At 39.4% G+C, this 14,944-nt stretch overlaps 1 protein-coding gene across 1 annotated transcript in view; it reads left to right on the top strand.

The window, feature by feature from the left end:
• Positions 1-14,944, top strand: part of HSD17B4 (hydroxysteroid 17-beta dehydrogenase 4) — a 67,328-nt gene that overhangs the window by 27,037 nt on the left and 25,347 nt on the right. The window contains exons 15-17 of the mRNA XM_086769839.1: positions 1,815-1,886; positions 3,366-3,469; positions 9,206-9,271. Coding sequence (XP_086625965.1) covers positions 1,815-1,886; positions 3,366-3,469; positions 9,206-9,271 — 242 coding nt within the window. The remainder of the gene's footprint in view (positions 1-1,814; positions 1,887-3,365; positions 3,470-9,205; positions 9,272-14,944) is intronic.

Genomic DNA, 14,944 nt, shown 5'->3' with positions numbered 1-14,944 from the left:
TTAACATAATAAGCAAATGCACCACATACTGATGTATTACTCATGCAATTTGATACTAACTAGCAGAACTTTTAATGCTTTCTGTAAGGTTGTATCATAGAACTTTTTGGATATTTACCTAAAAATCATTCAACTTTGGTTGCATCTGTGTGCCTGTAACAGGGTAAAGTTTAAATTATGTACGGTAAAGGTGGAATGGACAGTGGAGGCTAAAAAACAATTACTTTTCTTCCTGTCAAAATTCTCAAGATACTAGTTACTGCAGTTGCAAGCTCTTTCCTCAGATGGCTCGTTTTTCGCAGATTACAACACTTGCGAGGTACTAGTTAGACGCATTCAGGATATGCATGCATGTATCTGGGTTTCTTCATTAGTAGTTTTTAAAAATTAACTTTTCCAGAGAGCAAAAGGGAAAAAAAATCTTGCAAGCCACAGATAAATGGCATAATTTATTTTTGAAACAAAACGGAGATGTATGAAAGTTATATTAGAATCATAGAATGGTTTGAGTTGGAAAGGACCTTTAAAAGTCATCTAGCCCAACCCCCTTGCAAGGAGCAGGGACATCTCCAACCAGTCAGGTTGCTCAGAGCCTCATCCAACCTGGCCTTGAATGTTTCCAGGGATGGGGCATCCACCACCTCTCTGGGCAACCTGTTCCAGTGTTCCACCACCCTCATTGTAAAAAAAATTTTCCTAGTATCTAATCTAAATCTACCTCCTTCTATTTTAAAACCATGTCCTGGTTCTGGCTAGGATAGAGTTACTATTCACCTGAGCTGGGTGGAGAACTGGAGCTGGTAGCCCCTGTGGCTGGGGCACCCAGCTGGGATAATTAACTAATTAGCTAACAGCTGGGGTTAATTTACCCAAATTAGCCCAAGGGTTATTCCATCCCATGTGACATCATGCTCAGTATATAAGTGAGGAGGGTGCTGAAGGGAGCCTCCTGCTACTTGGAAGAAACTAGGTGTGGAGATTTGTTGTAAACCATTATACTGTATTTGTATTCCATCACTGTTTTGTTTTCTTCTGTTATTGCTGTTAAATTTACTTTTTGGTCAATCTCATCCCATGTGTTTTTTTTTTTTGTTTGTTTGTTTTTTTTTTTTTTGGTTTACCAATTCTCCCTTCTGTCCCACTGGAGGGTGGGGGGAGTGAGAGAGAGACTGCGTAGTCTGGTCCCGATCGGGCTGAACTACAACAAACCATTACCCCTTGTCCTACCACAACAGGCCCTGTATTAACTTCAGAGAAGTCTCATAATTAATAACTGATTGCCAGAGCTTCATAAAGCTTTTTATTTTTCCATTCCATAGGCTGATTATGTAAACGTATAGATGGTTACATGTCTCTCTAGAGTAATGACTTCTTTGGAGACAAACTTCATAAACCCACAGACCCAAGCCCTGAGCTGAGCATCTCTTCTGTAGAACTATAATTGTCTCAACCCTCTTGAAATTTGTGGACAATCCTTCAGTGATGGGAGCTATCTTTGAAGTTAGTGATGTGTTTGAGTCTGAAATGTGATTTATGTTTAGCTCTGAATACATAAGCTATAGCAACATTCACTTTAACAACCTCCAAAACTTAAAAAAAAAAACCCCAATAAATTCCTCACATCTGCAAACCAAGATTTGTAAAGATTCTTATATGGTTTTATTATAATAATGGTGATTGTGATTACTATGACTATCACTATGATTATTATTTCCATTATTGTTATCGTTAGTAAGGAAGTGTAAAAAGTGATCTGTGGACTTCATTCCTGAAGGAAAACATTACAATATGTGCATGTTCTGCTTTTCTTACAGGGCAATTAACTTCAGTTTCCACCATTGCTGATATTCTCGACAAAGGATCAGGAGCAGTCTTGCTTATAGATGGTAAGAAGGTTTATAATTTTTGGAAGGGGTACAGTAAAATTTGACAGGCTTAGTTTTTAACTAGCTGTACCAGTAACTGCCAGCCGTTCCACAGTAAAGACTGTTAGCTTATTAAATCTCAATGAAAGCTGAGAAAAGAGCTAATTAGCATGTGTAAGTGTAAAATGTAATTGTTCTTGGGCAGTTAATGTACTGAAACACATTAAAAAACACTCTTTGGAAGAAGATTTCAGTGAAGGTTTGGTTTTTTCCGATGTATAGCTGGAATAGTGCACTATGCAAACTGATCAAAGTTCTTTAGTAATAATACTTAGTCCTATCTGAAGGCAGCCATTTTAGATTGTGCCACCCTTCAGCAAGGGTGTGTGTGTGTACATGTGTTTTATGGAGTGGTTTTGCAATGGTTAGTCATATGGATATGTTATGTAGACTCATCTGCAAAGCAGCCATGTTTATGAGCATGTCCTGTGTTCTTTTTTTTGTGTCTACACTACTCTTTTGTAAATAAAAGGAAACAAAACTGCATTTCCTTCCCCTTGTATCCAAGTTAAAGGATCAGAATAGTAAGTTGTCATTTTTAGAATTTTGGTATCTTCAGGTATAGTTATACCAAGGTCCCTTGGGAAATTAGACTGCAAGAGTAGGTTAACAGGCAGTGAATCTCTAAATACTCTTGAGCTTTTATTCATTCAGTACACAGATAAAATTTAAAAAAAAATATTTACTGTCCCTTTGTTCCTCCTAGCTGTGTTTTGCTTCCATACTGGGCTAACATTAAGCTTATATGTTTCTGCAACACACAGAAGTTCTTTATGTGAACAGAGTCTTAGTGGTTTTTAAATTTCTTCTGGAACTGGAAATGAACGTTTTTAACAATACTGTAAATTTCAGTCTGAGGTGTAAGGGAGTGGAATAGGCATGAATCAGAACTAGGAAGCTGAATCTCGATTCACTGTAAGAAATTTAACTTAACAAGTGACCTTAAACTAGAGCTTGCTCTGGAGCTCTTTTCATACAATGTACTAGTACTGCTTTCTGTATGAGTTTGTAAAGTGCTTTACACACTAGGGATTCTTAATAGCTTCCAATACATCGTGTTTTGTGGCACAATTCTATCATATTTAAACAAATTGCTAATGCAGTGAGAGATGCTGAAATCTGTACTAATTTCAGCACTCAGTTGTCAAGTATTTTTAGCGCCTTGAATGTCATCAGCATTTTGATACCTCATTTTTTAATTTTAATGCTTTCATATAGATAAAATTCACGATAATGTTATTTGAAACAGATCATTAGCCTTCACTAGCCAGGAAGTGACTTCCAACAGTGCAACTTGAAAGTGTGACCATTGTCCCTTCAGTTGTTATAATAAGCTTTGTCAGGTTTGAAGCTAGACTTTTCTCCTGTAACAACACATGCTACCTATATGAAAAAGGACATCAAAGACAATGTATGACCTTCCTCTTTGTTGCCTTTCAGTGAACACCTACTGTGGAAAGGACCTAGTGTGTTATAATCAGTTCTCTTTGTTTTTTGTTGGAGCTGGAGGATTTGGTGGAAAACGAACATCAGAAAAGGCCAAGGTAAATTAATGCATATTCATATTTGAAAAATAACCACATAACTTCTGTCAGCACTGCAAGAAAAATAATTGCTATATCAACTAGGAAGGATAAAATAGCGTTTGAGCAGTGTGGCAGTACAAATTCAAATAGAATTTAAATACATCTGTTCCTTGAAGAACCTGCGTGAAAAGGTACTGTTCAGGACATGGTAAATGGATGGTTTTGTTTTGACAGGGACAAAAGTGAATTGCTAAATATGCAACTGATGAGATATTCCTATGCTCAAATATTTGACATTACAGATATGGACTACACTAATGGAAAACAGAATAGGAGATTCTCTGGAAAATGTTTAGAATCTAAATTCTGTGGACTTGGAATTAGAAAATTTTGTCTGAGTTAGAATAAAATGGAAATTCATGATGATGTGGACAAAACACTCCTCTAGAGGATTCTTATTAGATCTCTTAGAAGAGGGTATTTTGAAGTCGACCATGTAGCAGGCTGTAATCTAACCCGATTTGACCCAATTAATTCCACAGAAGTGGTAAAATCTGCTACATATTGTACTTTGGCCTATGCAAAATCCTTTAAAATCCTACTTCCTTAGGGCAGATGGAAGATGCTATCAGTTCAACTGTCCAATTTATCAGGAGTCTTATAGACTCTTGGTTTTCTGAAACCCAAGTGTATGCTTTGCAAAGAAAAGAAACTTTATGCATTTTGATTTTCTTTCTTTAGTTACTTTCAATCACACTCTCTGTAAATGAACAGATGAGGAAAGTTACTAATTTCTTGTTAAAAGCTAGCTTGAGAAAGGTTTTATTTTCTCAATCTACTTTCGAATTGAAAAATTTTCAGAGACCTGTTAGATCAGAACAAGAGCAGAGAACTGGCTTTTATCTATAAGGTTTTCTCAAGTAGATTTTGGGAGCTTTATCTCCTTTATTCTGTAGCTTTAAGAGCAGATTTTTTTGGCTGCTCTTGTTTGAGCATGGAGAGCGACAAAAAGTTGAGATTTTACGTACTTCGCCTAGGGACCTGTCGTGGTTTTGTTTAGTGAGGGGGGGCCTAAGGTGGTAGCTTCTGTAGGAAACTGCTAGAAGTCGCTCTCCTTTGTTCAGTGGACTCGGCCGGGCCTAGGGCAGATGCGCTGCTGGCCAAGGCCAAGCCAATTGGTAGCAGAATGTTCCGTGATAACGCCTCTGCAATAATGTATTTAAGAAGGGGAAAACAGAAAAAAAAAAGGAGAGAAGAGAAAATGTGAAGAAGCTGAGCAGGGGCAGAGGCGCAGAGGGATGCCTGAAGGAGGCTGTGGCCCACGGAGAGCCCACTGGGGCAGCCGTGCTGGAGAGACTGCACTCCGTGGAAGAGATGACCCACGCCAGAGCAGTTTCAGGAAGGACTGTGGCGTATGGGTGGGACCCCACAACGGAGCAGGGGAGGAACATGAGGAGTTCTTCCCCCGACCATGAAGCAGCGGCATGAAACAACGCGTGATGAACTGACTGCGACCCCCATTCCCTCTTCCCCCCTGTGCCACTCGGGGAGGGGAGGTAGTAGAGATAATGTTAAGCTTGGGAAGAGGGAGGGGTGGACGGAGGTTATCTTGTTCTCTGTCTCATTCTCCTGCCGTTTGTAGTAATAAATTAATAGTTTTCCCTAAGTCGAGCCTGTTTTGCCTGTAACGGTAACTTTAAGGATTTCTCCCTGTCCTTATCTCAAACCTCGAGCCCTTTTTCCTTATATTATCTCTCCCTGTTCTCTCGGAGGGTGGGGGGGAGTGAGAAAGAGACTATGTAGTCTGGTCCCGATTGGGGCTGAACTACAACAGGACCTAATAGTGAGCTGTTGGATTGTGCCAACTCGACTCATACAGAGTCCTGATTTATACCTATCTCAGCTCTGCTCTCATGATCACATTTCAATTTCTGCCTCAGTGCTTACATCTCCAACTGGGAATATGTGATCTGTCTGTCACCAGTTTAGCATTACAGTGTGTTCTGCTGAAGATATTTTATTTGCTTCTCTTTATAGGGGGTGGGGAGGACTATATAATTTAACAATAAATTGATACCTAGTGATAATTTCACTTGTATGTATATACAGAGTGTTCATGTTTAGTTTAGTAACTAATTTTTCATGTGTTACATTTGTGCTAATAGGTATGATTACATGTTAATTTTGCAAGATGTTGCTCTAGTAAAAAGACTAGCTCAGTAAAAAGCTGAGAAGTACTCAAATGTGTGGTGTTAGGTTTGAACTTGCAATTTCTAGAAGAGATCTCTAGGTGTAGCTCTTTGTAAATCTATATGTTTGTGTGAAAGAGGTTTGAAAGCATAAAGAGGAAAAGAGAGAAGTACCATTATAGTTTTTTCACTTCCAGTGGAGTGGAACTCCTCCATTTTGGGAGAGAGTTGAGACAAATTTTTTACATAGTCTTTTACACAATGTCACATGAACACAGTGTTTATGTCCAAATGCCTGAAGTAGCTATTCACGTACCCAACACACAACTACTGTCTCCTTCAATACTATTTTTAAGGGTAGTGCCAGTTATGACTGAATCTTACTGTGAACTAGAGCCTTGAGGCACTACAATAAGAAACAGTCATTTGAATAGAGGCTATTTTAAGCTCAGATTTTTTGAAAATTTATTGTCAAATACTTCGATTTTGTACATCTGTAATACTGTAGGTAATGTTTTTTGGGATTTTTGGATGTGAACTTACTTAAATCTTGTAGTAGTTCAGCCCCGATCGGGACCAGACTATGCAGTCTCTCTCTCGCTCCCCCCACCCTCTGAGAGAATAGGAGGAGATGATATAAGGAAAACGGCTCAAGGTTTGAGATAAGGACAGGGAGAAATCCTTAAAGTTACCATCACGGGCAAAACAGACTCGACTTGGGGAAAACTATTCATTTATTTCTAAAATTAGCAGGAGAATGAGACAGAGAACAAGATAACCTCCCTCCACCCCTCCCTCTTCCCGGGCTTAACATTATCTCTACTACCTCCCCTCCTGAGCAGCATGGGGGGGGAAGGGAATGGGGGTCGCGGTCAGTTCATCACGCGTTGTTTTATGCCGCTGTGTCATCGTCGGGGGAAGAACTTGCATTCCTTCTCTGCTCCAGCGTGGGGTCCCTCCCACGGGCCACAGTCCTTCCTGAAACTGCTCCGGCGTGGGTCATCTCTTCCACGGGTGCAGTCCCTCTAGAACAGCTGTCCCAGCGGGCCCTCCATGGGCCACAGCCTCCTTCAGGCCTCCACCTGCTCCGGCGTGGGGTCCTCCACGGGCTGCAGGTGGATCTCTGCCCCTCCATGGACCTCCATGGGCTGCAGGGGGACAACCCGCTCCACCATGGTCTTCACCACGAGTTGCAGAGGAATCTTGGCCAGGAGCCGTGTTACTCCTCCCCCTCCTTCTTCACTGACCTTAGCGTCTGCAGCCGTTCCTTACAACAGGCTGGCAGATGCCTCTCAGGATCCTTTTTACATCTTATTCACTTCTCATCTCCTCTCCACTTCTTGCAGCCGGGCTGGACCGAGTCGGGCCCAGTCTGCTGCCCGGCGGGAGGCCAGAGGGTGAGGCCTGCAAGGCCCATGAGGCTCGCGCCTCCCCCTCTCTGCCCCCAGCTCAGCTGCTTCACATCTTCTCTGGTTTTTTTTCCCTGTTTTCCCCTACTTAAATACGTTATCGCAGAGGCGTTATCACGGGACATTCTGCTACCAATTGGCTTGGCCTTGGCCAGCCGCGGGTCCGCCCTAGGCCCGGCCGAGTCCACTGAACAAAGGGGAGCGACTTCTAGCAGTTTCCTACAGAAGCTGCCACCTTAGGCTCCCCCTCACTAACAAAACCAGAAAAAATCTATATCAATTATATAGAAGTTTTTCCATATGTAATTTTACAAACCAAATCTTGAAATGCTTCTGCTTCAAAGAGAAATGGGAAAAGCCTCTTTGTAGTATGAAAAATTCACAGAATATTATTGCAGACAGTACACAGAGGTCTTTGACAGAACCATTAGTTCTTCTGTAATCAGATTTTATAACAGTGCCTGTGAAAAAAATAGTGGTTCAAAGGAAATGTTGCTAATCTACAGTGGTGAGTCCACTGTACCTTGGCACGTTTTAGTTAAACATTGCACTTCAGGCAACTGCAACTCCTTCACTCTATTTAGTGAAGTATGAGAATGCTGTATAAATGATTTTTCATTTTAAAACAGAAAGAATACCTGTTTTAGGCAGCAGTCCTTCTTGTGATAGACGAAAACAAAATGTAGTCTAGTTAAGACAACATAGTGATAGCAAATGCGAGACCTTTGCATGCAAGAGGCCAGTTTCGAACAATAATTTTTGCTGCTTTGTCTTTGCAAACCTTCCCAATTAAAAAGACTTTCAGGTCTTTCTGTGCCAAAAAGAAATCCCAAGCTGATCAGATATGTTTTGTATGGCGTCATTTTGCCACTTTACACATTTGTTACATCTGCAAACTAAGGAGAACAAATTTGCAAGTTGAGGTCTATGATGAGCAACAAGTTGTGTAAGTCATATCTCTCCTCTTGAGTTAGGGTTTTCTTGCCTTACTGGCATAAAGATTTCCTTAACTATTTGTATGTTGGGTAGTTTTAATGTTTTAGTGGCTCAGAAAGTCAGGTGGAGTTTCTTTAAACTAACTGGAAATATATTGGCAAGCCATTCTTGTTCTGAAAGCATATTAGGCAGTGTCCTTGTTATCAAGCTGATTAATGTGTAGGTCTGTTGTGGTTCTCTGAAGTGACAAAAAGCAGAAGTGATGTTACCAAGTTTCTACCCAAGAGGTGGCTTTTCTCTGCTGTTAATGAACAGGAAAGAACCTTTCCTGTTATTTGATGTGAAACTACGCAGCACTCCGTTTCTTTTGATTTCTCTTTTCTTTGGTAAAGAGCTTACACAAACTAAGATTAAGTAGAATTACTACAGATGAGAGTCAAGTTGATTCCTTTCATTTTAGGGCTTATGCCAGTTTCTCTTTGGGCTTCTTTTAGTTTGCTTTGAAAACCCAAGAAGGAGAGTGGAAAAAAGATTTCATCTACTTTAATAGTTTTGAATTGGTTATGGTGTTCTTTGTGTTTAGCATGGTCTTGGTTGTTTTCTGTCAGTCTGTTGGCGAAGTTATCTCTTCAGAGCTGAACAATGAAGCTGTAGGTTGCAGATGGAACAGCTTTTTTTTACAGTATTGTGAGGTTTAATATGCAGCATGTAATTGCAAAAACAAAAGAAAAAAGTGCAAAACAAAAAAAGAACTGGAAGGTCTTAAAGACCAAAAGCGATGTATTCCATGAGTGAGGTAGTAAATAGTTTTGTACTGTATCGTACTTTTAAAAATAATACTTTAAAAAGCTTCATAATACTTTAAAAAGCTTCATTTTCATTTCTGTGTTCCAAAACGTTAATGTTCTATGAGACAACTGTTTTTTTCTGGGTAAATAATTCTTGCTTGAGCTTTTTTGACTTGTTTGGAAGAAATGTAATCAATAACTGTTAGCCAGATCTGGTGCCTCAGGACCACTATCTTTGTAAAGCTAATCTTGATAAGAGACATTTCTGGCCTAAATGTATTTTTCTATTTATCTGTAAATGTAGAAAGGGTAGGAGGAACCTTAACAGCTTTGTAAATGCTGGGGTTTTTTATACATACCTGACATATTCTGGCATGGGTACGGATAAAATATTTTTGCAGTGAAATATTAATACTGCTGCTTTTGCTTTAGGTAACAGTGAATCCACCCAAGAGGCCCCCTGATGCTGTAACTTCTGATGTCACAACAGCTGATCAGGTAAAGCTTTGTAAGCTTCTAGGTGTGGAAATGTTTGTTTTGTTTGGAGGAGTCTTATATGATGTTCACTAATAGTTCAAGTTTGCTGATATACCTCATATATATATATGTATATTTGTTTGTGGATATGTATATACATGTGTGAGTGTGTGTGTATATATCTAAGTATAACATGAAGCTAAAATTTGTGCTAGGTTAAGTTATGACAGTGTGTTCAGTGTACTATGTGAAGCACTTTTCACAGGGCTGATGGAATTTTATAATAGTTTATTACAAAATTCTGCATAGAAGGAGGACATGAACATTTGTATTCTGTTGTAGTTTAAGAATAAAAAGAGCTTCAGAATCTGTGAAATTTACAACAAACGGTGCAAGCAAACACATAGTGACAAAAAAAAAAGTACTTAAAGTTCAGTTTTGAAAAAGTTAAATTTCTGTAGCAGTAGTAGTAATCTGAAATACTGACAGATGTCTGTCCAGGTATGTTTCTGTCTGTCCACAGTCCCACTGGTTCACAGGCATCTACTTTCCATTGGCAAAAACCTGAGTAAATAAATATATCCTCATCTGAAGGTAAACATACGCAGGTGTTAGATGAATAACACAGGGACGTGTCAGTACACCGAGTACTATTTTCAAAAGCAACTTAGTCATGGCAGGAGGCTGTAGGTTTTGGAGATGCAATTAAGTTCAGCATCAGCTGAACTGTGATAACTGTGATGTCTGCTTAGCCTCTGACTGTAATTAAATTTAAATCTCATCCAGCTGATTCATGTGCTTGAAGTCCAAGTTTGTCCTACCCACTTAAACCAGGAAAGAGAGCTGAGATCAGCATTTCTGTTTCTGTCACTGATGTACTTGCTGCATCCTAAAATTCACAGCACTGGTCTGGGAGGTACAAATGTCTAATTCTTAGGAATAGGCTTCGTTGGAAGTTGGCAAGGTGAGCAAGGAGCAGGGAGTGGTGAGAGAGTACTTTGCTCCTAAGAGGTGGTTAAAAGTAGTGGAAGGTGCTCTCTACCCAACGCTTTCTTAGGTAAGATACATCAACCCTAATGGCCTGGTAGCTAGAAGTATTTCCTTTGAATGTTGGAACCCTAGTTCCTAGATTCTCCTCTGCGTGGTTATATGGGAATTGATTCAAAGTCCATGAATTTTCAGATGACGTTTGTGATCATAGAATCAGAATGGTTAGGGTTAGAAGGGACCTTTAAAGGTCATCTAGTCCAACTCCCCTGCAGTGAGCAGGGACATCTTTGACCAGATCAGGTTGCTCAGAGCCTGAGTCAGCCTGACCTTGAATGTCTCCAGGGATGGGGCATCCACCACCTCTCTGGGCAACCTGTTCCAGTGCTTTCACCATCCTCATTGTAAAAAATTTCTTCCTTATATCTAGTCTGAATCTACCCTCTTTTAGTTTAAAAGCATTACGCCTTGTCCTAACACAACATGCCCTGCTAAAAAGTTTCTTCCCATCTTTCTTATAGACCCCCTTCAAATACTGAAAGGCTGCTATAAGGTCTCCCTGGAGCATCCTCTTCTCCAGGCTGAACAACCCCAACTCAGCCTGTCCTCATAGGAGGTGCTCCAGCCCTCTGATTATTTTTGTGGCCCTCCTCTGGACCCACTCCAACTGTTCCATGTCATTCCTGTGCTGAGGACTCCAGAGCTGAATGCAGTACTCCAGGTGGGGAGTACACTTCTTTTTGATTCAGCTGAGGATAAAATTGAAACTTTCTCAGTTGTGAGTGCGCATTGAGGGCTCATGTCCAGCTTTTCATCCACCAGTACCCCCAAGTCTTTCTCATTAGGGCTGCACTCAATCCCTTCATCCCCCAGCCTGTATTGATACTGGTAGTTGCCCTGACGCAAGTGTAGGACCTTGCACTTGGTCTTATTGAACCTCTTATTGATCCCCTTGTTCATACAGTAATCTTATTTCTGAGCCTTAAACTCTTATGTCTGGAATTGTGTCTGTATAGAAAATGCGAAGTTCATTAAAAAAAAGAAGGTGGTAGTAACTCTGTAATGCAGAAGTTGGGAGATTTTGCTGCTGCAAAATTGATTTTTGGAAAGAAAGGAAGTGGCACAGAGTAGCCACCACAGGTTTTTTTTTATTTTAAGATCTACTCTGACAGGTAGGTATATAAAGAGAATTCCTATCTAATTAGATCTTGGAGGAACCACAGCCAGTGGACTTTGAGAATCTCAAGAGGGCTTATCTGCCAAATTATTCGGTAGCATCTGTGCTTAAGTGATGATGCCTGCGTACAGGAGGGGAAGGAGATGTGTAGAACTTGGGAACTTTATGGAGAGGAATACATAACTTTCATGTGAAGGACAGCTTGTGGAAATGTTATCAAGATTTTACATTTATGCGTCTGTGGAATGACACGTAACTGTCTAAAATCCTTTTTGAAAATGGAAGCTGGCACACAAATTGCATCAAAGTCTGAATTTTTTTTTTCTTAATGTTTAAATGAAAAAGGTGTTGGCAGGAATGACTGTTGCCATTCAGCTATTGAATTAGTATAGAGTATGAGACAGACTGAAAGAGTCATTTTGCAGATGGCATAATACAGCTTGAACTGTATTAATTTCCAATGATAGTTGTGATATTTGGTTTTTTTGTGTTACCATGATTATGTGGCTAAACCGTTCTTCATAGTTTGTATTTTCCCTCCTTAACTTTTCACAGTATGACCATGTAATAAACTTCCTGGTAAGCAGACCATCATGCATATTTTAAAAATGTTCACAGGGATGACTCCTGTCTTTCACTGAAGTCAATGATTGTGCTTATCTTCAAAGTTATATTCAGTTCTAACACAACTACGTTGTTGGTTTTTGTTTTCCAAGAGGAAGAATGGCTTTTACATTTTTTCAGACAAGGGGGAAGCACTGCTTAGTGAAGAGGATACTGGGAACAGAGGGCTAATAGCTGTTTTTGCTGATCACCATGTGTTCAGCAGAATGGAGGGTACAGGCACCTACAGTTTATTGAAAAATGATTGTGTTATGTCGTTGACCCATGACAGAACAAATTAATCCTTTTGGTTAGTGGTATCAAAGACTAATAGTAGGTAGTATAATAAATGTTTATCCCTTTCAAATCTATACCCATTTTTGAGAAGTTCTTTAAACACCAACCAGTGCTTATGAATGAGTTGCAGTACCATGATGTAAGCTGCTTAAAGGTGAAAAATGGCTAAGAAAAATTTAGAAGTATCTGACCTTCTAAAAGGCTTTAAGGCTTAGAATTTGCATCCTGCTGAAGAAAGACATAAAATATTTCTGTGCGCTTGTGAATTTTTCTCTAAAGAACTAGATGACATTTCTTCCATCTTGCCCTGTAGAGATGTGCATGTGCTGTGCTATTTTTCTAGCTTGTTCTCTCTCTGTAACCTGAGCTATGCTTTACCAGATATACTGCCATAAATCTTTTGAATAGACCTTCTGACAGAAGATCAAGAAGTCTAGAGGGCATTTGACTATTAGCCGTTTAGCAAGAAATGAATCATTCAATTTCAACCCTGTAGGGAATGTTTAATGTAGTTACATAGCTTCAGTATCACCAAGCTACGCTTGTCCTGCTGGTTTTCAAACTAGGGCCTTAAATTAATCAAACAGATTTTGCTGAATGGTTCCTAATGCAATTAAGAGTCCCAGGTAGTGAATGACCTGTATCTCTGGAGGATTTTCTCTGTAGAGTTTTCTTCTCACTTCCTTCCCAAGTGTGTTGATTTCTTCAGAATTCATTTTCTGATGACACACAAAATGAGCAGCAGTAGGTATTTAAAGTGCATGATGTCCAAGTGATGCAGGTCACTTTTAAAAAAAGAAGCAAATATGGGGTCTTGAGTTTGTTGGGGGCTATTTGTGGGGGTTTTTGTTGTTTGCTTGTGGGAAAAACTCACAATGTTCTGATACTGTGCAGGTTGCCTCCCAAGAAATAAGCTGTTCTCTGTCTTCAAATATCAGAATTAATATTCAGAATACACAATGTTGTGACAATAAATAAACATTATAACAGTAGCCCATAGAATGGAATTTTTCAGGAAGTTGTTTCAGTTTTACTGTTCTGTGTTTCCTCCCACTTTCTTCTGAAAGCTACCTCTCTTGTTGGCCTATATAGAAAACCTAAAGCTGTTACATGTGGAGTTTGCAGGATTTCCAAGTTTTTGTTAATGCCAGCTCATTTCAGTAAAATGGCTAATGATTTTAAGAAATGGTTGGCAGTTGAAAAATTCTTTTTGCTTTCAACTGTAACATACAAAGCATTCTCCTGCTGTAAATTCTGACTCTGAGTATTTGTTACTTTAATTGATAGAAAGAAATAGACATGACAAAGAGGTAGAAAAGACCATTTAGATAGATTTTTTTTTTTTTTTTTTTTTTTTTTTTTTTTTTTTTTAAATATGGTGTCTCAGGCTACCATGCTTTGGGACCAGCTGTGCACATGTAAGCCTCTGCAAAGCAGTGTCATGTGAGCTATCCGTGTGAATTTCTGCCAGAGCTACTTTTCCATGCAACTTGAGTGTCTCAAGCACAAGGTAATTCTCCTCTGTGGTTTCTAGAGTCAGCAAAATTGGACGTCCTGGCTTTCAAGTGTTTTTAAATTCCTTGGTAGAGATGATGAAACTGAGACTGGTACTGGTCTGCTGGAAGAACAGCTTTTTGATATCCTATCATTTTTAAGTTGCTTCCATTTGCAAAACTACAATAATGTTTTAAATGTTACAGAGTCTAAAAAGATAAAAATTTCAAATAAAGCTTGCTTTGTTCATAGTGTTAATCCCCTTTGTATACAGTGCTTTATAATACAGTTTTCAGTCATGCAGGCATAAATGGAGTGTTCAGTCTCCTTCAAGATCTCCTTTGACAGGCAAGGAGAGGACTCTAGGCATGAGTAGGAAGTAGTAGATAGCGTAGGAAGTAACTTTTCCTTATTATTTGTTGCAGGAAGTTGTGTTCTGAGAAAGAGTAATGAAAGGAAGATGATCTCATGGTTAGTGACCGGTTGGAGATGCAGTTTTTTGACAATGGGATTTTCTTTGCTTTGTCCATAGAATTCTTATGGTCTATGGGTGCTGCTTAATCAGTATCTGATATGAGAGGATGAGATGATGGAATTTGGAAGATGAAATTTGGGAGTGTCACAGGCTGAAACTGAAATTCAGAGGAGCTCTGTTCTGAATTTGTACAGTATACTTGGAAAAGGTGATGCACTTTGAAGAATTTCCCCCTCAAAGGTTAAACTGGAAAGCCAGAATTGGTTTGTGCTGCTGATAGTTATGACCTTTTCTGCTATCTTATAGTGTCCAGTCTGTAAAGTAAGATGTTTATAAATGTTTGAGACATTTTAATTGTACAGAGCGTGTTTAAAGAAGTGGCGTATAGCATCCGATGGTGATTTTTGAGAATGTGATACACTGAGCAGCATTAAAAAAAGCCAGTTTAGAGAATATGGTTCTTTACGCATTCAGAGATTTTTAGAGAGATTTGGTAAATTCACACCTAGACTAATCTGGTAGGATTTCTAGTAGGAAAATATACCAGCTATGTAAAGCCTTCTGTTCCAGGTATATATCAAACATTGACAAGGTGTGAAGAAATTGCTGCTTTTCAGTGGTTAGGTTTTTTTCTACAATACAGTTCTCTTTTGTTTTCTCT

The sequence above is a fragment of the Chlamydotis macqueenii genome, chromosome Z, assembly GCF_036417535.1.
Source record: "Chlamydotis macqueenii isolate bChlMac1 chromosome Z, bChlMac1.mat, whole genome shotgun sequence".
NCBI classification, from domain to species: Eukaryota; Metazoa; Chordata; class Aves; order Otidiformes; family Otididae; genus Chlamydotis; species Chlamydotis macqueenii.
This window is presented reverse-complemented; position numbering and strand designations above follow the sequence as displayed.